The following is a 26,166-nucleotide window of genomic DNA, read 5'->3' as shown; positions in this document are numbered from 1 at the left end:
TTTGTAGTTCTGCCAAGATGATTTGCTGGGCCACAATATTGCAAAGGGATTGGACAGTACTGTGCAAATGAGGTGCAAAACACTTGCAGGGATAGGGTAGTGACTATGCAAATAAGGTTCCTGTTGCCTACCAAAACCTGATTGGTCAGTTATGCCATCCTGCTAGGCTTAAAAGAGCCAATCCCATAGAAATGGGGGTGGGGGGGAACCCAATTACCATCAATAACAACCAGGGAAGGAATACTCTCCCTAATTCATTCTATGAAGCAAACAGAAGCCTGATACCCAAACCAGACAAAGACAACACAAGAAAAGAAAACTACAGGCCAGTATCTCTTATGAGTATAGATGCAAAAATCCTCAACAAAATACTAGCAAATGGAATCTAACAGCATGTTAAAAGAGCCATACACCATGACAAAGTGGGATTTATTCCAGGAACGCAGGGATGGTTCAACATTAGAAAATCGAAAATCAACAAACATAATACACCATATCAGTAGAACAAAGGAAAAGAACCACATGATCATCTCTATGGATGCAGAAACAGCATTTAATAAAATCCAACCCTCTTTCTTTTTTTACAGTTAGTACACATGTTGTTTTATGATATTGGTTAACAAGCCCACAATATGTCAACACTCTCCCTTCTCAACCTTGGGCTCCCTATTACCAGCTTTCCTGCCCCTTCCTTCCTTCCAGTCCTTGCCCCTGGGCTGGTATGCCCCTTTGGTCTCATTTTGTTTTATGGGCCTGTCCAATCTTTGGCTGAAGGGTGAAACTCAGAAGCACTTCATTACTGAGCTGAAGGGTGTCTGGGGTCCATACTCCCAGGGTTTTTCCAGTCTCTGTCAGGCTGGCAGGTCTGGTCTTTTTGAGTTGGAATTTTGTTCTACATTTTTCTCCAGCTCTGTCTGGGACTCTCTATTGTGATCCCTGTCAGGGCAGTCAGTGGTGGTAGCCGGGCACCATCTAGTTGTACTGGACTCAGTCTGGCGGAGGCCGTGGTAGATGTGGTCCATTAGTCCTTTGGACTAATCTTTCCCTTGTGTCTTTAGTTTTCTTCATTCTTCCTTGCTTCCGAAGGGGTGAGACCAGTGGAGTATCCTAGATGGCAGCTCACAGGCTTTTAATACCCCAGATGCTACTCACCAAAGTAGAATGCAGAACATTTTCTTTATAAACTATGTTATGCCCATTGAGGTAGACATTCCCCTAGACCATGGTCCCCACAGCCCTCAGCCTAGCAATTCCGTCCCTCAGGGAGTTTGGATGCGTCTATGGAGCTTCCAGGGCTTTGTCTTGTACAAGTTGTGCTGACTTCCCCAGTATTGTGTACTGTCTTACTCTTCACCAAAATAACCACGTATCTATTGTCTACTTAGTGATTTTCCATCCCCACCCCTCCCCTCTCTTGTAACCATCAAAGATTGTTTCTTTTTGTATGTAAATTTTTCATAAGTTTTTACAGTAGCGGTCTCATACAATATTTGTCATTTTGTGATTGACTTATTTCACTCAGCATAATGCCCTCCAGATTCACCCATGCTAGGAGATGCTTCACAGATTCATCATTGTTCTTTAGCATTAAGTAATACTCCATTGTGTGTATGTACCACAGTTTGTTTATCCATTCATCTGTTGATGGGCATCTAGGTTGTTTCCATCTTTTTGGTATTGTGAAAAATGCTGCAATGAACATGGATGTGCATATGCCTATTTGTGTGACGACTCTTATTTCTCTAGGATATATTCCTAGGAGTGGGATTGCTGGATCATATGTTATTTCTATTTCTAACTTTCTAAGGAAGTGCCACATCATTTTCCAAAATGGTTGTATCATTTTGCATTCCCACCAGCAGTGCATAAGAGTTCCAATCTCCCCGCATCCTCTCCAACATTTGCTATTTCCTGTTTTTTTTTATTCGCCAACACCCTTTCTTGATGAAAACTCTAAAGAAGGCTGGAATAGAAGGAAAATTCCGCAATATGATTCAGGGCATATAATAAAAGCCAACAGCCAACATTATACTTCTGGGAGAAAGACTGAGAGCTTTACCCTTGAAATCAGGAACAAGTTAAGGGTGCCTGCTCTCACTGCTTCTATTCAATATTGTATTAGAAGTGCTAGCCAGAGCAATAAGACAAGAAAAAGAAATAAAAGGTATCCATATAGGAAAAGAAGAAGTAAAATTATCTCTTATTTGTGGATGATATGATGCTATATATAGAAAATCCCAAAAAGTTCAAAAGAAAACTTCTAGAGCTAATAGAGGAATTTAGCAAAGTTGCAGGGTACAAGGTCAACAAACAAAAATTAGCTGGGTTTCTATACACCACCAATGAGAAATCTGAAAGGGAAATTAGGGAAATAATTCCATTTACAATAGCATCTAAGAGAAATAAATAGGAATAAATAAATAAATAGGAATAAATCTAACTAGGGATGTGAAGAACTTAAACAATGAAAATTAAAAAACACTTCTGAAAGAGATTAAAAAAGACTTAAATAAATGGAAAGAAGTTCAATGTTCATGGACTGGAGCACTTAATATTGTTAAGATGTCAATACTACCCAAAGCGATCTACAGATTCAATGCAATCCTGATCAGAATTCTAACAGCCTTCTTTACAGAAATGTAAAAACCAATCCTAAACTATATATGGAATGGCAAGAGGCCCCAAATAGCTAAAACAATGTTGCAAGAGAAGAACATAGCAGGAGGACTCACACTTTCTGGTTTTAAAACATTCTGTACTACAGTAATCAAAACAGCCTGGTACTCATATAACAATAGACACAGAAACCAATGGAACAGAATTGAGAGTCCAGAAATAAACCCACACATCTCTGGTCAACTGATTTTTGACAAGGGTGGTAAGTCCATTCAATGGGGAAAGAAGAGTCTCTTCAATAAATGGCGCTGGGAGAATTGGATTTCTACATGCAGAAAAATGAAACAGGATCCATGTCTCACACCATACACAAAAACAAATTCAAAATGGATTAAGAAACTAAATGTGCGAATTAAAACCAAAAAGTGCTTAGAAGAACAAGCAGGGGTAATGCTGTCAGGCCTAGCTTTCAATAAGGGATTATCTAATATAATTTTTTTTAATATAATAACAAAAGTACCAAGAGCAAAAGACAAAATAAATAAATAGGACCTCATAAAAATTAAAAACTTTTGTTCATCAAAACTCTTTACAAAAAAGTGAAAAGACAAGCTACCAACTGGAAGAATATCTTCAGAAACTACATGTCCAATAAGAATCTAATAACCAAAATATACATAAAACTTTGACAACTTAATGACAAAAAGACAAATAACCCAATCATAAATGGGCAAAGGACTTGAATAGACATTTCACCAAAGATGACATTCAGATGGCCACCAAACACATGAAAAGATGCTCAGCATCATCAGCCATCAGAGAGATGAAAATCAAAACTACAATGAGATACCACTTCATTCCTTCTAGGACGGCTAAGATAAAAAATCAACAAACCAAAAAATCCAGAAAATAACAAATGTTGGAGAGGATGTGGGGAAATCAGAACAACTTATCCGTTGCTGGTGGGAAAGCAAAATAGTACAGCCATTGTAGAAAACAGTGTGGTGGTTCCTCAAAAAACTAAAAATAGAACTACCGTATGACTCAGCAATTCCACTCCTAGGTATATACCCAAAAGACTTGAAAGCAGAGACTGAAAAAGAGACTAATACACCAATGTTCACTGAAGCACTATTCTGCAAAAGATGTAAACAACCTATATGCCCATCAACACATGAATGGATAAACAAAATGTGGTACATACATACAACGGAATACTACTCAGTCAGTAAGAGAAATGAAGTCTTGATACATGCTACAGTATGGATGGAGCTTGAAGACATTATGCTGAGTGAAAAAGGACAAATATTTTATGACCTCACTTATATAAAACAACAAGAAAAGACAAATGTATAGAGAACAAAGTTTATTAGTGGCAACCAGGGTCAGGAGGGAAGGAGAAAGGGGGGTTAATAGTGATGGAAAAATAGCACTGATTAAGGGTAGGGTTGCACAGCCAAATATCATAATTGCTATCAGTAAGTTGTACACCTGTGGCAAATTAGCAAAAGTTGTGTGATAGATATATTTACAGCAATGGAAAAAAAAAAGAGTAGCTACTGAGGCTACTTATGTACAACCAAAAACTTCACAGGGTTTGGTTCCTTGCTTTGGAGGTTTAGGGTCATGGTTTCATGGGACATCCCAGTTAATTGGCCTAATAATGTGTTTAGAGCTTCTGTTCTACCTCCTAGTTCGTTGCATAGTGCCTGGGGTCTTAAAAGCTTGCAAGCAGCCATCCAACGCACAATAATTGGTCTCTATTCTATTCACCTGGAGCAACAGAGGAAGGAGAGTCAGGAAAAGGAGGAGAATATGGAATGTGTGGCTAATTGCCTCTTTGAACAACTGCCTCCTTTGCCATGAGACCAGAAGAACTGGATGGTGCCCGGCTACCATTACTGAACATTTTGATCAAAGATTCCATAGAAGAATCCTGATGAAAAGTGAGAAAACATAGAACAGAATTTAAAATTCTCATGGACTGTAGACTTTCTGGATGAACCCCTGAAACTACTGCCCTAAGATAATCTTAAACCTTAAACCAAAAATATACTCATCCCATCTTAAAACTGAACAATAGTTTAGCTTAACTAATAAAAATGGTCTTCCTTGAGCATTATACTCTTCCAAGAACTATCTATATAGGATCAAATTGGCAATAGCAACTCGAAAGATAAGATAGGAACATTAAGGGGCAGTGAATTTGTTACTGAGGGAGGAACATTCAGAAAAGGAGGGTGAGAATGGGTGTACAATTCAAAGAATGTAATTAATGTCACTAAATTGTATATGTTGAATTGGTGTATTTTTGCTGTATATATTCTCAACTGCACTGAGGGCCTCCTAGACCCAGGAGACAGGGAACTGAGCTGTTACACTGGAGGCGGCTTGAGATGGCAGCAGCAAGAGACAGCAGGCACAGGACAGCAGAGGCACAAGACTGGCAGATGGTTGCAGTGGGCTTGCTGACCCATGGAGTGAGAGAGCTGAGCATCTTCAGGCAAAAGGCTTCCTGGTGGAATGGGGTGCTTCTGCACTTACTGGCAGAGCTAAAGAGCTGTAACACTTACTTGAGCATGGTACTGGCCGTTAGCAAGGGTTGGCAGTGGGCATGGGCAAAAGCAAGTCCTGCCTACCTGTGGGCACAGCAAAGGATAGGTTGGAAGCTGTCCTGACTGACAAACTGTATCCTGTCTCCTTAGTTGTTCCTATTATTTCCAAGTTGATCCTGATCCTGAATTGTAACCTGTTACTTCCCTAATAAATCCATAATCTTAAGTGTGGTCCGTGAGTTCTGTGTGGCCACTGCAATGAATTATTGAACCCAGAAGAGAAGTAGAGAGCGCTCTGGGAGGAATGGCTGGTGTCAGAATTGGTAAAACAGTTGGAGAGGAGAGGTATATCTGGGCTTCACCTCATAGAAATCAGCTTTGAGCTGATGGTAATTCTCATCTCTCCCCCTGCAGTTAGGCAAAGTATGAAGCCACCACATTTTAGCCAGGCTCACCTGGGCATTCTGTTCTCAGGTTAACAGAGGACAAGTATGGCTGCTTCCTCCTTAGGGAAGAGTCGATACCAAAGGGTGAATGGCATGGGGAGTGGGTGGCCTAGGCCAAGGGAATCTGTACTTTCTGTTTGGTTTTTCGTCCCACCCTTGTTTTATTTATTCTCTATTATCCACACTCCCATTCCTCCCTCAACTCCCACAACATAGGCGTATTTTTGAATGTGTTTAACTTATACCCTTTTGTTTCTGTGAGTTCTTGTAAAACGTGTATTTCATGTGTATTTGTAATGTGTGAAAATAGTATTGTGGTATATGGCTCATTCTTTTTTCACTCAGTACTACATTTTGAAGATCATCAGTGTTGCTCTGTGCACATCTAACTAACTCACATATAACTGCTAAGAGGCTCTCTGTGAAGTGTGGAAGTGTATTCCCCACTATTTTCCTCTACTTCCCCAATGATGGACACCCAGAATGCCTCAAACTCCCCACCATTGCAAACTACACCGTAATGAATATTCTCCTATATGACCCTTTATGGATCTGTATGAGAATTTCTTCAGAGGGCCCATGAATTTGACTATGTTGACTATGTACTGCCACATTCATCTCAGATGGTTGCTGAAGTCCACATTACCACTAGAAGTGCATGAGGGTCCCTATACCCCCATATCCCCGCTACAGGACTTGGCATGATCCAGCTTTTTAAACATTTGCCTGTTTCTGACACATAAAGTGAAATTTCCTTGTAGTTTAATTTTGCACTTTTCTGATAACTAATGCATTTGAGCACCTTTTCTTATTCCTGTTAGCTTTTTGGGTTTTCTATTTCAAGAAACTGCTTGCTCATATCCCTTGTAGGCCTGTTTGCAACTGGAGGTCCCGCCAATGTTTTTCCTCTCTGCCTGAGCTCCACTAATGGTCCAGATCCTATGGGAAGGCTGGACCCTAACCAGGGCTTCTACACTATGTACCAGGCTCTCTAGAGACTCTGTGTTTCCATATGAATTTTAGGATCAGCCTGTCAATTTCTTCAAATAAGCTTGATGAGATTTGTATAGGGATTGCATTGCATTTATAGATCAATTTGTGGAGAATTGATATCTTGTATGTGTGTGTGTATGCGCTTTAGGTGAAAGTTTACAGCTCAAGTTAATTTCTCATACAACAATTTGTATACATATTGTTTCGTGACATTAGTTGTAATCCTCACAATGTGACAGCACGCTACCCCTTTCCATCCTGGGTTCCCTGTGTCCATTCAACCGGTTCCTGTCCCTTCCTGCCTTCTTATCCTGCCTCTGGACAGGAGCTGCCCATTTGGTCTTGTGTATCTGATTGAACTAAGAAGCACACTCCTCACGTGTATTACTTTTTGTTTTATGGTCTTGTCTAATCTTTGTCTGAAGAGGGAGCTTCGGGAATGGTTTCAGTTCTGGGTTAATACAGTGTCTGGAGGCCATAGTTTTGGGGGTTCCTCCAGTCTCCATCAGACCATTAAGTCTGATCTTTTTATGTGAATTTGAGTTCTGCTCCACACTTTCCTCCCACTTCGTCTGACTCTCTGTTGTGTTCTCTGTCAGGGCAGTTACTGGTGATAGCCAGGCACCATCTAGTTCTTCTGTTTTCAGGCTGGTGGAGTCCCTGGTTTATGTGGTCCTTTAGTATCCTGGGCTAATATTTTCCTTGTATCTTTAGTTTTCTTCATTCTCTTTTGCTCCAAGTGGGATGGGACCAATTGATGCATCTTAAATGGCTGCTTGCAAGCTTTTAAGACCCCAGACACCACTCACCAAAGTGGGATGCAGAATATTTTCAAAATAAATTTTGTTACACCAATTGACATAGATGTCCCCAGAAACTATGGTCCCCAAGCCCCAACAGGAGCTACTCTGTCTCTCAAAGTGTTTGGATGTATCCAGAAAATTTCTTAGCTTTTGCTTTGGTCCAGTTGTGCTGACTTTCCTTGTACTGTGTGTTGTCCTTCCCTTCACCGAAGTTGATCCTTGTCTACTATCTAATGAATTCCCTCCTCCCCCACAACCATCAAAGGATGCTTTTTTCTGTGTTTGTCTTTTCTTGAGCTCTTATAATAATGGTCTCGTATAATATTTGTCCTTTTGTGACTAATTTCACTCAGCATAATGCCCTCCAGATTCATCCATGTTGTGAGATTTTTGCCAGATTCATCATTGTTCTTTATCGTGTAGTATTCCATTGTGTGTATGTACTATAATTTGTTTATCCATATTCGACTGTTGATGGGCACCTAGGTCGTTTCCACCTTTGCTATTGTGAACAATGCTGCAATGAACATGGGTGTGCATATGTCTATTCGTGTGATGCCTCTTATTTCACTAGGATATATTCCTAGGAGTGGGATTGCTGGATCATATGATATTTCTATTTCTAGCTTTTTAAATAAAATAATAAATTTTATTAAGAGCCAAATCATTTTCCAAAGCGGTTGTACCATTTTACATTCTCACCAGCAATTGCATAAGTGTTCCGATTTCTCCACAACCTCTCCAACATCTATTATTTTGTGTTTTTTGGCTTAGTGCAAGCCTTGTTGGGGTGAGATGGTATCTCATTGTAGTTTTGATTTGCATTTCTCTAATGGCTAATGATCGTGAGCATTTCCTCATGTGTCTGTTAGCCGCCTAAATATCTTCTTTAGTGAAGTGTCTGTTCATATCCTTTGCCCATTTTTTAACAGGGTTATTTGTGTTTTTGTTGTTGAGGTGTTGCAGTATCTTGTAGATTTTAGAAATTAGACCCTTATCAGATATGTTGTAGCCCATTTTTTTTCCCCAGTCTGTAGGTTCTTTTTATATTCTTTTGGTGAAGTCTTTGATGAGTATAAGTGTTTGATTTTTAGGAGCTCCCAGATATCTAGTTTCTCTTCTGGTATTTGTGCCTTGTTAGTTATAATTTTTATTCTATTTATGCCATGTATTAGGGCTCCTAGCATTGTGCCTTTTTTTCTTCCATGATCTTTATCATTTTGGATTTTATATTTTGGTCTTTGATCCATTTTGAGTTAGTTTTTGTGTATGGTGTGAGGTATGGCTCCAGTTTCATTTTTTTGCAGATGGATATCCAATTATGCCAGCACCATTTATTAAAGAGACTGTCTTTTCCCCACTTAACAGACTTTGAACCTTTGTCAAATATCAGCTGCTCATAGGTGCATGGACTTATGTCTGGGTTCTCAATTCTGTTCCATTGGTCTATGTATCTGTCGTTTTACCAGTACCAGGCTGTTCTGACTACTGTGGCGATATAATAGGTTCTAAAAGCAAGTAGTGTGAGGCCTCCCACTTTGTTCTCCTTCAGTAATACTTCACTTATCCAGGGCCTTTCCATATGAAGTTGGTGATTTGTTTCTCCATCTTGTTAAAAAATGTCGTTGGAATTTGGATCAGGGTTGCATTATATTTCTAGATCTCTTTGAGTAGAATTGACACTTTCACAATGTTGAGTCTTCCTATCTGTGATCATAGTATGTTCTTCCACTTACGTAGGTCTCTTTTGGTTTCTCGCAGTAGTGTTTTGTAGTTTTCTGTGTATAGGTCTTTTACATCTCTGGTTAGATTTATTCCTAAGTACTTTATCTTCTTGGGGGCTATTGTAAATGGCATTGATTTGGCAATTTCCTTTTCAAAGTTGTCTTTGTTGCTGTAGAGGAATCCAACTGATTTTTGTACATTTATCTTTTACCCTGACACTTTGCTGAAATCTATTAGTTTCAGTAGTTTTCTTGTGGATTCTTTGGGGTTTTCTGTGTATAAGATCATGTCATCTGCAAATAGGGATACTTTTACTTCCTTACCAATTTGTATGCCCTTTATTTCTTTTTCTTGCCTCATTGCTCCGGCTAGGACCTACAGCACAATGTAGAATAAGAATGGTGATACTGGGCATCCTTGTCTGGTTCTTGTTCTCTAGGGGAATGCTTTCAGTCTGTCTCCATTTAGAATGATGTTGGCTGTTGTTGGCTTTGTATAAATGCCCTTTATTATGTCAAGGAATTTCCCTTCTATTCCCATTTTGCTGAGAGTGTTTATCAGGAATGGGTGTTGGACTTTGTCAAATGCCTTTTCTGCACCAATTAATAAGATCGTGTGGTTCTTATCTTTTGTTTTATTTATGTAGTGGATTACATTGATTATTTTTCTAATGTTGAACCATCCCTGCATACGTGGTATGAATCCTACCTGGTCATTATGAATTATCTTTTTGATATGCTGAAATTCTATCGGCTAGAATTTTGTTGAGGGTTTTTGCGTATATGTTCATGAGGGATATTGGTCTGTAAATTTTTTTTTTGTGGTGTCTTTACCTGGCTTTGGTATCAGGTTATGCTGGTTTCATAGGATGAGTTCCGGAGTATTCCATCTTTTTCTATGCTCTGAAATACCTTTAGTAGTCCTGGTGTTAACTCTTCTCTGAAAGTTTGGTAGAATTCTCCAATGAAGCCTTCCAGACCAGGGCTTTTATTTTGTTGGTATTTTTTTTTTAATTACCTCTTCGATCTGTTCTTTTCTTATGTGTTTATTTAGTTTTTCTACCTCAGTTTGTGTTAGTTTAGGTAGGCAGTGTGTTTCTAGAAATCTGCCCATTTCCTCCAGGTTTTCAAACTTGTTGGAGTACAATTTTTCACAGCATTCTGTTCTGATCTTTTTTATTTCAGTTGGGTCTATTGTGACATTGGCCATTTAATTTCTTATTTGGGTTATTTGCTTCCTCTCCTGTTTTTCTTTTGTCAGTTTGGCCAATGGTCTGTCAATTTTGTTGATCTTTTCAAAGAACCAACTTCTGGTCTAGTAGGTTCTATTGTTTTTTTGTTCTCTATTTCATTTATTTCTGCTCTAATCTTTATTATTTCCTTTCTTCTGGTGGCTGAGGGGTTCTTTTGATGCTCTCTATTTTTTCAAGCTGTAGGGTTAATATTTTGATTGTGGCCCTCTCTTCTTTTTTGATGTGTGCCTTTATGACTATAAATTGACCTTTGAGCACTGTTATTGCTGTTTCCCAAAGGTTATGGTAAGATGCGTTTTCATTCTCATTTGATTACATAAGTTTCTTTATTCTGCCCTTGATTTCTTCTAAAACTCAGTAGTTTTTGAGCAAGGTGTTCAGTTTTCATGTATTAGATTTTTTTTTTCCTTTCTCTTTCTGCTATTGATTTCTACTTTTATGGCATCGTGGTCAGAAAAGATGCTTTGTAATACTTTGATGTTTTGAAATTTTTTTAGACTTGCTTTGTGGCCTAAAATGTGGTTTATTTTGGACAATGTTCCATGTGCACTGGAAAAGAACGTATACTTGGCTGCTGTTGGGTGTTCTGTATATGTCTATGAGGTCAAGTTGATTGATTGTAGCATTTAGATCTTCTGTATCTTTACTGAGTTTCTAGATGTTCTGTCCTTCACCGAAAGTGGTGTGTTGAAATCTCCGACTATTATTGTGAATCTATTTCTCTTTTTAATGTTGTTAGAATTTCTTTTATGTATTTTGGAGCCCTGCCATTGGGTGCGTATATATATTTAATGTGGTTATGTCTTCCTGGTGTATTGACCCTTTAATCACTATGTAATGTCCTTCCTTGTCCTTTGTGGTAGATTTTACTTTAAAGTGCATTTTGTCAGAGATTAATACTGCCACTCCTGCTCTTTTTTCATTGTTGTTTGCTTGATATATTGTTTTCCATTCTTCGAGTTTTAGTTTGTGTCTTTGAGTCTAAGGTGTGCCTCTTGTAGGCAGCATATAGATGGATCATGTTTTTTTTTTTTTAACCCACTCTGCCACTGTCTCTTCATTGGTGCATTTAGTCCATTTACATTCAGTGTAATTATTGATAGGTATAAGTTTACTGCTGTCATTTTTTTTCTTTGTTTCACTTAATTTTCTGTGCTGAGTCATTTTTCTTTGTGTATTTACATCTTTTTCATTATTGTTGATTTTGTGTTTGCTGAATGTTTATGTTTTTTTTCTTTTGATGGAAAGATCTGTTAGCTTCCTTTGTGGTTACTTTAAAATTTACCTTTATTTTTCTAAGTTTAAGCTGATCTTTTATTTCTTGATATCTCCTTAACTTCCTCTCCATATGGAAATTCTATGCCTAAACTGTTTATTCCCTCTTTTTTATTTTGACATTGCTATCATTTACATATTGACATCTCTGGTTCTCTATTTTTGGTCTTTTAGCTTTGAGTTGTTTTTGTGACTTACCTATCTGGGTTGATGACTGGTTGACCTGTCCTATGTTCTCGTCTTGGGTTGTTGTCTGGTACTGCTGGTTCTCTAACCAGAGGACTCCCGTTAATATTTCTTGTAATTTTGGTTTGGTTTTTACAAATTCCCTTAACTTCTGTTTATCTGAAAATGACCTATTTTCACCATCATATTTGAGAGACAGTTTTGATGGATATATAATTAATTCTTGGCTGGGAAATTTTTTCCTTCAAGACTTTATATATGTCATCCCATTGCCTTCTTGCCTGCATGGTTTCTTCTGAGTAATCAGAGCTTAATCTTATTGGTTCTCCTTTGCAGGTGACTTTTTATTTATCCCTGGCCACTCTCAAGATTCTATCTTTGTCTTTGGTTTTGGCCAGTTTGGTTACTTTCCTTTAGGATCTACCCTGTGTGAGGTTTGTTGAGCTTCTTGGATAGATATCTTCTTGTCTTTCATGACATCAGGGAAGTCTCCTGCCAGCAAATCTTCAACAATTCTGTGTTTTCTGTTATTACCCCATCTGTTACTCCAATCACTCATAGATTTTTCCTCTTGATAGTGTCCCACATAATTCTGAGGCTTTTGTCATTTTTTAAAAATTGTTTTTTTCTGATTTTTCCTCAAAAAAATTGGTGTCAAGGGATTTATCTTCAATCTCATTAATTCTCACTTCCACTGCCTCAATTCTTCTCCTATGACCCTGTATTGAGTTGTCTAATTCTGAAGTTTTACAGTTAATGTTTTTGATTTCTAGTTGCTGTCTATGGTTTCTAGCAGCCTATTACATTTGTCATTTTTTTCTTGTATTGTTTTCCTGAATTCCTCTATTGCTTTGTCTGTGTGTTCCTTGGTTTGGTCTGAGTTTTGTCTGATTTCCTTCCAGATCTCTTGGAAAGGTCTGTATACTAGTCATTTGAATTCTAACTCAGGTAATTCCATGACCTTATTTTCCTCTGAAAGGTTTCTTGGTTATTTTATTTTGTTCACTTGCTGGAACCATCTTGACCTGCTTCTGTATGTGATTTGATATTGACTGTTGTCTCTGAGCCAACAATAAGTTATTATATTTATTTTATGTTTGTTTACTGTGTCCTAGCTTTTTGTTTTGTTTTGATATGCCCCAGTAGGCTGGCATGTGAGCTGTTTTGAATCTCTCGCATCCTGTCTCCAGGTGGTCAGAGTAGCTACTAAGTGTGTGAGCCCAGGAGTCTGTTCACTTTTCTTGTGCGGGGTGGCACAGGTGTCCAGGTCCTCAGTCACTGAGTGCAAGGTGCAGACTCTCACCTACAGTCCTAGCTGGGCAGTGCTGCATGGGGTGGTTGGGGCAGGCACAGGTATCTGGCTGCAGTAGGATGCTATGTGTGGAGCAAGGCAGGGGGCTGACAGCTGCCCCTGAGTACCTGGGTGGAGGGCATGTCCCTGTTTTCTTGAGCATGTAGTGGCGGGGGTGGGCGGGGTATTGCAGCCAGTCCTTGGACAGCTGGTGCTGTTCACTGGAGGGACTGAAGGGCATCACTTATTCTCAGGCCCCAGTTGTGGGTGGCTAGGTGGAGTGGGTGGTACTGCCAGCCCTCATGCCCCTAATGTGGGTGGGTAATATTCCTGCTTAATGGGCAGGGTGATGTTGAATGTTACAAATCTGCAGCTCCCCCTTGGCTGTTGCAGTTGGAAATGGGCTTCAGGTGTATGCCCCATTGTTTTATGCTAATGAGGGCATGACAGGTTGAATTGGTCCACACAGGTCTAGGCAGGGGTAAAGGGTCTGTGGACCACTCATGCCAGTGGCTGGATGAAAGGGCTGGGCCTCCCATCCTGCCCTGAGCTCCTGGCTTAGGGACATGGTGTTTTTTAATTTTTTAAAGCTGCAAGGCTGGTGTGGGCTCAGACAGTCCTGAGTTTCGGCTTAGGGGGCGTGGCAGTTGTTGAATACTGCCAGACTCATGGGGTGGGGGGTGGGTGAGGGGAAGTAAGTGCTTCTCTGCTGTGAAACACTCAGAGGGGGAGGGGTTACTTTGCCCCCGTGTGGTAGGTTATATGCTTGCACTTAACCTTCTCAGGTCCACCGCCACTTCCACTCAGCTCCTGCGCCACTTCCACTCAGCTCCTGAGGCTTGTGCAGACTCTTTGCCATCCGGCCTCTCCTGATGTGTTATGTCCCAAATGTTACTGCTCACCTTAGTCCACATGTGCCGGCTGACCCAGCCAGCAGGGTGCCGGCAACCTCATGACCAGCCATTTCTTTGCTGCTTTTGAATTATTTCTCCTTCCCCTTGCTGCTCAGTCTGACTCTTCAGCTTTGTCGTTGATGATCAGGGCTCCTAGATTGTCATATATAATCGATTCACTTGTTTTTTCAGGCCTTTGTTGTAAGAGGGATGACAGGAAGTGTCTGACTATTCTACCATCTTTGAGAATTAATATCTTCACAATACTGAGTTTTCCAACCCATGAACAAAGTATATCTTTCTTTTTATTTTGGTCTTCTTTCTCTCAGCAATACTCTGTAGTTCTCAGTGTACACATCTTTCACATCTTCTGTCAGATTTATCTCTAAGTATTTCATATTTTTGATGCTATTTTAAATGGTAATTAAAAATTTTATGTCCAATTGTTCATTGCTAGTATATATTTATACAATTGGTTTTAGTATATTGATCTTGTACCTGTACCCTGCAATCTTGCTGTACTCACTGATTTGTTCTAGAAGTTTTTTTTCTTTTTCTGCAGATTCCATTGGATTTTCTATCTAGATGGTCATGTCATCTGCAAATAAAGACAGCTTTACTTCTTGTTTTCCAATCTGGATACCTTTTATTTTTTTCCTCCCTGATTACACTGGTTAGGACCTCCAGTACAATGTTGAATAGCAGTGGAGAGAGTGGGCATCCTTGTCTTGTTCATGATCTTGGTGGGGGGGAAGCATTCAGTCTTTCACCATTAACTATGATAACTGTAGGTTTTTGCAGATGCCCTATATCAGGTTGAGGAAATACCCTTCTATTCCTATTTTTCTAAGAGTTTTTTTTTTTTTATCAGGAATGGATGTTGATTTTGTCAAATACTTTTTTCTGCATTTATTGCAATGATCATATGGTTTTTTCTTTTCAGCTTTGTTAATATGGTGAATTGCATTCTTTTTTTTTTTAGTTGTTAGCTGAATTTTATTAGAAAGAGAAAGATGACTTGCTGATAAAGATGAGGGGGCCTCCTAAGGGCAGTAATATTTTAATTCACAAGTAATTATTAAGCACTCACTTTGCAACTGAAAATACTAGATGTTACTGGGCAGACAAACAATATAACACATGGTGTCTGCCCTGGAGGAGCTTGTAGCCTCATTGAAACAACACTTCTACATATAATGCAAGATAGCATATGATTAGTCAGGCAGTGGTCCAAGAATTCTGGGAAGGGAAAATCCAAAGGACTGGAATCGTTAGATAAATATTAGTGGAGGAGAGGGGAGTTCAACTGGGCCTTGAATGATGGGTAGTATTAAATAGTCCAATTTAATAAGTACCCGTAATGTGCCAGGCACTGTGCTAAAATACAAGATAATACATGGCTGCTTTTTTAAAGGAGATTACACTCTGGTGTGGATTCTACACATGAACAAATCATATTATAGTGTTATACGTGAGCAGTGAAAGTTTAGCTATGTAGAGGAACAGTGATAAGAGTAATAATTGCTAAATTTTTTGAATGCTTACTATGTATCAAGCTCCATGCTAAGTGCCTAACTTACACAAATCTCATTTAATCCTCATAACAATTCTGTGAAATGAGCACTCCTCCTATTTCCATTATGCAAACGAGAAAATTAAGACAAAGCAATTTGCAAAAGCCCCACGTCACATAGCTTCTGAGAGTGGAGGCAGGATTCACTCCAGCGCAGAAGAATGAGACAGTGTGGGTGCTGTGGTGTTTCTGCAGTACAGAGTGAGTCCTGGGGAGTAGCTGGAGACCAGGCTGGAAAGGTATACAAGTGCCAGATTACAGAGGATATGGTATGCAGGCCTAGGAACCACTTAAAGCGTTGTTGAGATGATTAAAAAAGACAAGGTTTCTGCCCTCAAGAAATTTACAGCAGTTACCCATTTATTATAACCAGAAAGGATACAAGGATACAAGTGAAGAGATGTATCAGGCAAGGTCTGGGAGGAGTCCCAGCACGGGGCCTCCACTGTCCTCAGAGAAGTGCTGCACTCTCTCCCATATATGGATGTTCTTAACAATCCAGGAAGCACCAAAAGAGCTGAATTGCATTCACCGATTTTCTAACGTTAAACTAACCCTGCATTCCTGGGATAAACCCTACTTGGTTGTGATATATTATCCTTTTAATATATTGTTGGATTTGATTTGATAAAATTTGTTTATAATTTTTGCATCTCTTAAACTTTCATTTTTTTATTGTGGTAAAACAAAACATTTGCCATTTCAACATTTTTTATATGTACAATCCAATGACATTAATTATGTTCATCCTGGTGTGCAACCATCACCACTGTTTTCAAATTTTTCCATCACCCTTAACAAAAGCTTAGTGCCCCCCTGAACTTTAACTTTTGACATTAATGTTTTCTCAAATTTGCCTCCCCACCAAGCCCCTCTGTTCAGAATGATCCACTCCTCCTATTCACATCATTTAGACTGTGTCTGGGATGGTTACTAAGGCTGGGACCTTTCCCAAACTTAAAGAGGGCTCAAGGTAATTTAGAACAAAGAAAGTGTTTTTGATGTGGTCAGTCCTACCTCTGAGAGTGTGAATCAACTCCTGGAAGCAGTCTTGTCCCTCAACTGAGGCATGTTCCCAACCTGAAAAGCCTTCACGCCCTTTTCAAGTATCTCATTATCTGACAGGTAAGTTCTGAAGAGAAAAGCATTATTAAATGCTTTAAAGAGACTGTGCCTTAGGAAATTGCTTATCCTAGGTTAACCCCTCACTGTCACTCCTCCCCCATTTGGTATTGCTCTTCTCCAATGAGGAAAAATCCAAAATGGGTCTCTTCTCCAGAGGTGCCCACCCTTAAACAATGCTTTCCATTTTCCCACTAGAGAATCCTGTACCAGTGTGACTACCTAATGAACTTGATATCTCAGACCCTAAAGTGCCCAAATAACTCCTTCAAACTCCTGACTTTGTGTTTTTTGTGGATGGCTTTTGTTTCCAAGATATTGGGGGGAACATACAGGGCAGGATATACTCTGTGCTTTCCTCATTGTACCACAGAAGCTCTTCTACTCCCGTAAATCCCTTCAGCACAAAATTAATCATGGCAACAATAGCAAACACACAGAAAGTGCTTACATTAGCTGTAGGTATGTAACAGGCACTCCTCTAAACACCTTATATATATTAACACATTTAATACCCTCAACAACCTTATGAAGTAAGTACTACTATTACCCCATTTTTACAGAAGAAGAAACTAAAGAATATAGAGGTTAAGTGACTTGTTCAGCTATGAAAAGGCAGATTGAGTATTTGAACCCATGCAGTCTGGCTCCAAAGTCCACTATACTACCATACTCTCAAGTGACATAAGTTGTGGCCCTGATTCAGGGTTGTACATTAATAGAGAGATGCTCCCCCCTACCACACACACAATCTACAAAAACTATCTATAAGCCTTCAGAATATGTTACGCCTTTGGCATCTGTGGTGCCTTTGGCCAAATTTGGCATCAGGGAGAGTTTCTCACTGCTGCTGACACACAAATATACATACATGGAAACAGAAATTATGCAGGGAAAACACTTAAAAAACACTATTATTTAATGTCCTCAGAGTGACAAGAAAAAAATAAAGCAAGATCAGGAAGCTATAAAAAGGAATATTTAAAGAACAAAAAATAGCTCTTAGAGTCGAGTAATAGTCAAAGCAGCCAGAGAGAAAGAACACCTACAGATGACAACAGTTTAGACTGACAGCAGACTTCTCAAGAGCAACCAAAAGAGAATGCTGTAACATTTTCTAAGTGTTAAGAAAAAAAAAGGTAATTTAGAATTGGGTATCCAACAAACCTATCTTCCAAGAAGAAAAAGAAAGTCATTTACAAACGGACACAGATTGAGGGAGTTTCCAATTAAGAGATTTGCACTAAAGGATCTTCTAAAATAAATATTTCAAGGAGGAAAAAATTCCAAAAAGGGAAGTCTGAGGTGTAAGAAGGAAGGTCAGCAAATGATATTGTAAACAAGTATTTAAATCTAAATACTGTCTGCATAAAATAATAGTATCATTAATGTCTATTTTGGGGAGTTTGGCGTTTAAAAAATGAAGAACTAAAATATTAGAAAACAGTAACATATAAATTGAGAGACATTAAATGTTTTATAAGATTGTATTGTTTGGGTGGGCAGTTATAATAATGTTTAGACTTTAGGCTAAATATGTATGGTAAAATTATAAGGCTAACCACTTAAAAAAAACTCAAAAAAGAGAGAAAAGGCAAAGCTAATGTGAGCAATGTAAAGCAGAAATTAAAAAAAATAAGAGAATAAAATGAATTTGGAAACTTAGATGGACTGGACCAATTCCTGGAAAACTATACTTATTGGATGATACCAGTATAAACTTGACTAGGCAAACATGGTAGAGAAAGGAAAATTATTCATGACCAAAGATGTAAAAATACTAAACAAATTATTAGCAAACCAAATTCAGGATGAATAAAAAAAGACTAATATACCATAAAAATGTTGGGTTTGATCCCATAAACACAAGAGCAGATTAACATTAGAAAATTCCCATAAGATGGCAGCTCGATGACACCGAGAGGGCAAACCTGTCCTCTTTGTCAGCCTTAGAGAAAAGGCTGAAGAGGGGGTAGTTTCCCTTGAGAACGGGGTCCCTAGAGGGGGCAGGTCAGGGAGGGGTCTGCATATCTTACACTGCTATAATAATACACAAAATAACCCTGAGGTAGGTACAGTAACCCTAATTTACAAATGAGAAAACTAAGGCTTTAGTATCGGATCCAGTATTTGAACCAAGGTCACAGTAGTTGAGCTACAATCCAAATCCTGGAGCTACAGCTCATGCTTTTAACCACTACGATGTTCTCCCTTTAATACTGATAGTAAACCAAACCAAACTAAATCTGTTGCTGTCAAGTTGATTCAGACTCACAGCGACCCTATAGTAAAAAAAAAAAAAATATAGTAGTAGGTGTTTAATAAACAGTGACAAGATGCCAGGCACTTTACATACACTCTAATATTCACAGCAACCATCCAAGGTGGACACAAGCCCCATTTTACTGATGAGGAAACTGATACTCAGAGAAAGTAGGTGAATTGGCTAAGGTCACACAATAAAGATGTGGGGGCTCCATGCTTTGAAATTGGGCCTGCCAGACTCCAAAACCCACATTTCTTGTATTATTATGGGTGTGAATGAATGCCAAAACTCCTGGGGCAACACGCTGACCCCAGGGGAGGTGTGAAGGAAACAGGTCACATAAACTCCATGGTCTAGACAAGGAAGCCAGGGATACTGGAAGCTGGTGTGGATGAGCTCACGAACAGTCATGTCAGACCAACCTCTCATTGCCTTTCTGAATAGTTACCAGACTGACATGCCAGGGAAGGCCACAAACTCATGTCTGGATTTTTGTATGTGCCAAAGTCTTCCAGGATGATCTTATGGAAAGACAAGTGAACTGGGAGTGTAGTTAGGCAAGTTTGTATACACCATGTTGCTTCCCATCTTTGGGCCTTTGCCCATGCTGTACCCTCTGCCTGGACTGACCTCTCATCCCCCTTGTTAATCACCTAGTAGAATCCTAGTTATCTTTTAAGATTCAGTTCATATGTGCCATCACTTCTAAGAAAACTTTTCTGGTCTCCTGAGCTGGGTTATGTGTTCCTATTGGGGTTCTCAGTCTATTGTGCCTACTACTGTTATTGCACTGACTACACTGCTCTGAAATTATGGTTCTGTGTCTGGGAACAAACTTTGTTCATTCTCGTGTAGAGCAGGGGATCTCACACATAGCAGGTCTTTAGTCAAACTTTTTTCAACTGAACTTGTAACTGGTTGGATGATTGAACCCAGTGTGATAATGATCAATGAACTAATGCTGGCTGGAGAGGGAGGTCTCCAGTGGGGTACCAGAGGGCTCTGTGTACACGGATGGCATGAGACACAAAACCAGAAGGCCACAACATTAGACAACATAATTAGTATCCAAAAGGCAGGAACACTAGAACCAGGATGGTCTCCAAAGGATTCAGGGGTAAAATCAGGACTAAAACCTGCAGCTTGTTGTAGCCTTAACAATGGAAAAAAAGTCTTGCACTAATAAGACTTACCTCCCTGTAGTATTCACCACTATAATAGCACTTACTATGTGCCAGGCATTATGGCTGCTTCTGCACACAACATCCCCTCCCTCAGGTACCACAGAAAAAGCCTAATGTGTGTGTGGCGGGGGAGAGGTTATGCTGGCATAAGGACCAAGAAACAGTCCCCCACAGGGCAAGAGGAAGGGGCTTCCTAGTTGGGATCAGAAGGTCCAGTCAAAGCTGGGGCTTTGTTTTTCATCAAGTAACAGGCAGGCCCGACAACACAAGTTTGGAAGCTGTTTGAAAAAGAGGCAGGTTTTCCTTGAGGAGCTCTAGGGTGCAGAACCAGTCAAACAGAGAACATGGAGTTTTGTCAGTCGCCACGCTAGGAACTGAGAACTTTTCATAAGAACTCTAGAGCTATCCTCATTGCTTCTTCACAGTCTCCACCCCTCTGAACAATGATATCCAAGCTCCCCAGCATAGCATTCAAGCCCCCAGGCCTAGCCTAGTATTCAAGGCATTTGTCTCTCTATCCTCCATGTTAATTAATTAATTCAGTTTGTTCCACAAATATTTATTATCTTCTAAATATTACCATGCACTGCTCTTGACACTGGGGATACAGGAGTGAACAAAAGTCCCTGTTTTCATGGAGCTTACAGTCTACTGGGGAGAGACACACACTAACTACAATAAATAAATATTAAATATATCAGGTGGTGATCAGCACTTTGTAGAAAAACATAAGACATAAAGTAGGATAAGGGGATAGAAAGAACTGGTGAATGGGGCTATTTTAGATTTGTTGGTCAGGAAATGCCTCTCTAAGGAGGTAACATTTGAGCACATTGGAAGTGGGCAGACAAGTTATCAGATTATCTTGGAGGAAGAGTGTTTCAGGCAGCGAGAACAGCATGTACAAAAGCCCTGTGAAGGGCACTTGGTAGTATGTTTGAGGAATAGCAAGGAGGCCAGTGTGACTGGAGCGAAGTGAGTGATAAGGAGAGTGACACGTAATGAGGTCAGAGAAGAAACAGGGGCCAGACTGTTTGGGTACTTTCAGGCCATGGCAAGGACTTTGGTTTTTATTTTTATTCTGAGGGAGCTGGGAGCCATGGGAGGATTTTGAGCAGAGGAGGGATATGATCTGACTTGAATTTTAAAAAGCATTTCAGGGAAGAATTTGTAATAGGTCCTAGAACACTATACAAAAAAAAAGACAATTATTAGCTCCTAGAAAAACAAACAGTGCACAAGAAAGGATATGTAATGTGTTTTAGATGTAAACAACATTTACAATGCCATACTCATGTAAGAATGAATATTGATTAAACAAAAATTGTATGAAATGTTTAAAGAAATAATGTTGCAATCACAAAGATGAGCAAGCAACAAGAGACTATTAGGAATGACTAGGCAGATTAGCAAGTAAAACACATGAAGCTTATACAAATGAAAAATATAAAAATTGTTGAAATAACCCAATGGACAGATTAAACATCAGATTAGACACAGCTGAATAGAGAGTCAGTAAACTGAAAGATATAGATGTAGAATTTGCCCAAAATGAAACACAAGAAGATAAAGAGAGAGAAAATATTAGAGATGTTAGGAGATATGGATGACAGAATGAGGAGGTCCAAAATATACCTATTTATGGTCTGATAAAGAAGAAAATAGAAATAGTAGAAGAAAGGCAATATTTGAAGAGATAATGGCTGAGAATTTTCCAGAAATTATGGAAAACATAAATCTACTAAGCCATGAAGCAAAACTTTTCCAAAGTAGAATAAAGAAATACATGCCTAAATATGTTAGAATGAAACTGCAGGAACCCTACACACCTTTCTTCAAAAATAAAAGTCAGAGAGAAAAGATTTTAGGAGCAGCCAGCGTAAGAACAAAACACCTCCAAAAAACAGCAATTAGACTTCTCAAGAGCAACAAAGCAGACTTGTCAAAGGTAAAAGAAGATGGGATTATATATTCTAAATGTTAGGCAAAAACACCTGTAGTAAATTATCTTTCAAGAGTGAGGGTAAAATAAAGACATTTACATATAACAAAGACTGGGAGAATTTAACACCAAGAGAACTGCACTTAAAGAATATCTAAGCATTGTATTCAAGGAGCCCTGGTGGTGCCAAACAGTTAAGCACTTGGCTGTTAACCGAAAGGTTGGCAGTTCAACCCCACCCAGCGGCTCCGCAGGAGAAAGACCTGGCAATCTGCTTCTGAAAGATTACAGCCAAGAAAACCCTATGGGGCAGTTCTACTCTGTCCCATGTGGTTGCTTTTAGTTAAAATTGACTCAATGGCACCTAACAACAAGAAACTCTGCATTCACAATGAAGGAGAATGACTCAAAAAGATGCTTTGAGATGCAAGAATGTATGCAACTAAGTCCAAACAAACACTGTCTATACAAAATAATAATAATTTGTGAGCTTAGGAAAAAAAAAGAACTAACATACTTGAAAACAACAGCATGTAAATGACTAGAGTTGAAGGGTTTCTAAGGTGCTTGTATTCTTCAAGATGGGGATGAAAATACCATTTAACTTCAGACTTTGTAAGTTAAACATGTATGATAAAATTTGAAGGATAACCACAGAAAGAACAGAAAAAGAATATGTAAATTCCAAATCATAAGGAGGAAAAAAACGAATTAAAAAAATTCAAAACCAAAAAATTGGAAAGAAAAGAGAAAAATGAAGCATAGAAAAGGTGAGACAGGGGCAAATAGAAATAAAAAAGTGTGATGGTAGAAAAAAGTCTGAATATATCAAAGTAAATATACACAGACCAAACTTGCCCATTAAAAGACAATGACCATCGGATTAGATTTTTTTAAAAGTTCACACATATGCTGTTTACAAGACACATAGTTAAAGTATGAAGGCATGAAAATATTGAAAAGTAAAAGGATGGAAAATTGTATACCGCACAAATAACAAAAAGAAAAGCTTGCGTTGATATATTACCATAATATAAAACAGACTTCAAGGAAAAATGTGTTATTGGGGTAGAGAGGGTCATTATATAAGGATTAAAGGCTCAATTCACCAGGAATATACAACAATTCTTAATTTGAATGTTCCTAATAAAATAATCTCAAAGTATATAAAGCAAAAAATGATAGAACTACAAGGAGAAATTGATAAATCCACCATCATAGTTGAATATTAACACACTTCTTTCAATTATTGGTATATCACAACAAATCAGTACAGATAAAGAAAATCTGAACACAATTAATAAACTTGATAACAGACATATGTAAAACCCTGTATTTAACAATTAGAGAACACACATTTTTATAAATCACATAGGAAACATTAAAAAAATTGATCACGTACTACAGCTAAAACAAGTCTCAATAAATTTCAGGGTTGTTATCACACTGATCACATCCTCTGACCATAATGCAATTAAGACAGGTTTCAATAACAAAGAGGTAAGATTTAAAATCCTCGAGCATTTAGAAATTTAAAAGCATACTTCTACATTAACTCATGGGTTATGGAAACGTAAAAGGACTTGGAATTGAATAACAATGAACATATTATATATCTAAACTTGTAGAAAAGCAGTAGTTATAGAGAGCAATTTATATCCTTAAATGCACAAATCAGAATACAAGAAAGGGTGAAAATTAATGAGCTCAATGTCCAATTTAAGAAGCTAGAAAAAGAACAAAAGAATAAACCCAAAGAATGTGGAAGGAAGGAGATCAAAAAAGATAAGAGCCGAAATTAGTGAAATAGAAAACAAAGACACAATAGAAAGGAGCAACAAAGCCAAAAGTTGGTTCTTTGAAAAGACTAATAAAATAGACAAACTTCTGGTGAGATTGATCAAGAAAAAAAGTGAGAAGGCACAAATAACCAATATTAACAATGAAAAAGGAGACATAACTACAGATTAGATACAGCAGAGAATAAAAATATAAGGGAACTTTATGCCAATAAATTTGAAAATGTAGGTAAAATGTACCAATTCCTAGAAAAATATAACAAAATTGATTCGAGAAGAAAAAGAAATTCAGAATAGTCTTATACCTATAAAAGGAATTGAAGCAGTAGCTAGAAATCTTCCTATCAAAAAACAACCAACCAAACAAAAACTGGCAGGCAGAGCTTTCTAGTTGGTATGTGGATTACAGGTAGGTGAAGAGATATTGATCTCCTCAGCCCTTGAGGTGTCCAGGTGGGACCTGTGGCAATGGAGACCCTAGGCAAGCCACCTCTCCCTATGGGTAACCTCCTTTGGAGATCCTTAGAGGAGGGCCCTTAGTGAAGTGGGGTCTGACAAATAATCCCTCTAAAGTTCATGGAGGTGGTGAGTACAAATGAATAACATCCAGCACTCGGTTACTGCTTTGCAGTAAACATGTTAAGTGGGGCCAAGGAGGTGCTTTATCACCTGGACATCCTCTTCAGTAGTCAGCTGCGTGGTCTTGTGCTCACTGAAGACAAGGAGTCTGTAGAGCTGCTGGAAGAGTCTATGTTCCAGTTTCCAAGAAACACCATGCACAGAGATGTGGCTGGTTGGATGCAGGGAGGCCAAGCAGGGGCTTCTGGAGGGTGTAGCTCCAGGTGGCAGCCCTGAAACTCTATCTTCACGAATTCTATCCGTTTGCAGCTGGTGTGCCCTTTTAGTGGTGTCCAAACTAGCTGCAGGGTGATGGTTCTAACAATGATGCATAGTCTGCAAATAAGAGCTTCATCATTATTTTGGAATAGTTAATACGAAAATGTTCAAATGGATTTGAAATATACTCACATTATCACAAGAAATTTCAACAATATATTTGTCAGTGAAACAAAAAAAAACTGTTAGATATGATTTCAATTGTTATACATTTTTGAACAAGTTAAAAATGGTTTTAAATATTTTATCACCTACTTGTGCAAACAGATTTTTGTTGACAGTGGCTGTCAAGATCTTGAAGAATTCATCATTAAGAAGCCTTGATCAGGATTTGTGTGTGGCTATTTCAAGCATAAAACCTGATATAAAACAATATGTTATGGAGGCAAATTTTAAGTTTCTCATTTAAAAGTTTTATAAGATTTTATTTAAGAAGTTTAATACTAGTTCAAAATTAAAAAGGAAAAAAATCAGACCCTGATGGTTTTACTGGAGAGTTCTACCAAACTTTCAAGGATCAGATTATTCCAAAGTCATACATCATCTTCCAGAGACTTGTAAGAGGGAACACTTCCTGATTCATTCTATGCCAGTGAACCTTGATACCAAAAGCAAATGAGGGCATCATGTAAAAGGAAAATTAAAGATCAATGTCACTCATGGGCGTAGATGAAAAAATCCTAACAAAAAATTAGCAAATCAAATTAAAAAAAAAAAACCTATTGCTGACGAGTTGATTCTGACATATAATGACCCTACCGGACAGAGTAGAATTGCCCCATAGGGTTTCCAAGGCTCTAATCTGTATAGAGGCAGATTGCCACATCTTTCTCCCAAGGAGTGACTGGTGGGTTTGAACCACCAACATTTCCATCAGTAGCTGAGTGCTTAACCACTGTGCCACCAGGGCCCCTTAAACCAAATCCTGTACTATATATAAAGGAAAAGTTGTGTTTATTACCAGAAATGCAAAAGTGGTACAACATCAGAAAAATCTATAAATGGCATTTACCACATTATCAGGTTATTGAAGGAAAAAATGCATAAGCATCCTAAGAAACAGAAAGAGCATTTGATTAAAAAAAAAATCAACACTCTTTCATGATTAAAAAAAAAAAAAACCAAAAAGAAAACCTCTTAGCATAGAGGAATAGGATGGAACTTGCTTAACCTGGTAAAACCTGTAGAAACCTACAGCAAATATCATTCTTAACATGGAAAAGTTAGTGGCATTTCCTGTAAAATATGCAACGAGACAAGGAGGTCCACTATCACCTTTGCTATTCAGCACTGTACTGGAGGTCTTGGTTATCTTGGTCAGACAAAACAAATAAAGGTATAAAGACTG

General features: G+C 38.5%; 1 protein-coding gene across 1 annotated transcript; it reads right to left on the bottom strand.

Annotated features, from left to right (window-relative positions):
* Positions 1–23,449: 23,449 nt before the first annotated feature.
* KANTR (KANTR integral membrane protein) lies at positions 23,450–24,287 on the bottom strand. The gene has a single exon (XM_064278302.1). The coding sequence runs from the start codon at positions 24,078–24,080 to the stop codon at positions 23,850–23,852; it is 231 nt and encodes a 76-aa protein (XP_064134372.1). The 5' UTR covers positions 24,081–24,287; the 3' UTR covers positions 23,450–23,849.
* Between the last annotated feature and the right edge of the window lie 1,879 nt (positions 24,288–26,166).

This window comes from Loxodonta africana, chromosome X, assembly GCF_030014295.1.
Source record: "Loxodonta africana isolate mLoxAfr1 chromosome X, mLoxAfr1.hap2, whole genome shotgun sequence".
Taxonomy (NCBI): Eukaryota; Metazoa; Chordata; class Mammalia; order Proboscidea; family Elephantidae; genus Loxodonta; species Loxodonta africana.
This window is presented reverse-complemented; position numbering and strand designations above follow the sequence as displayed.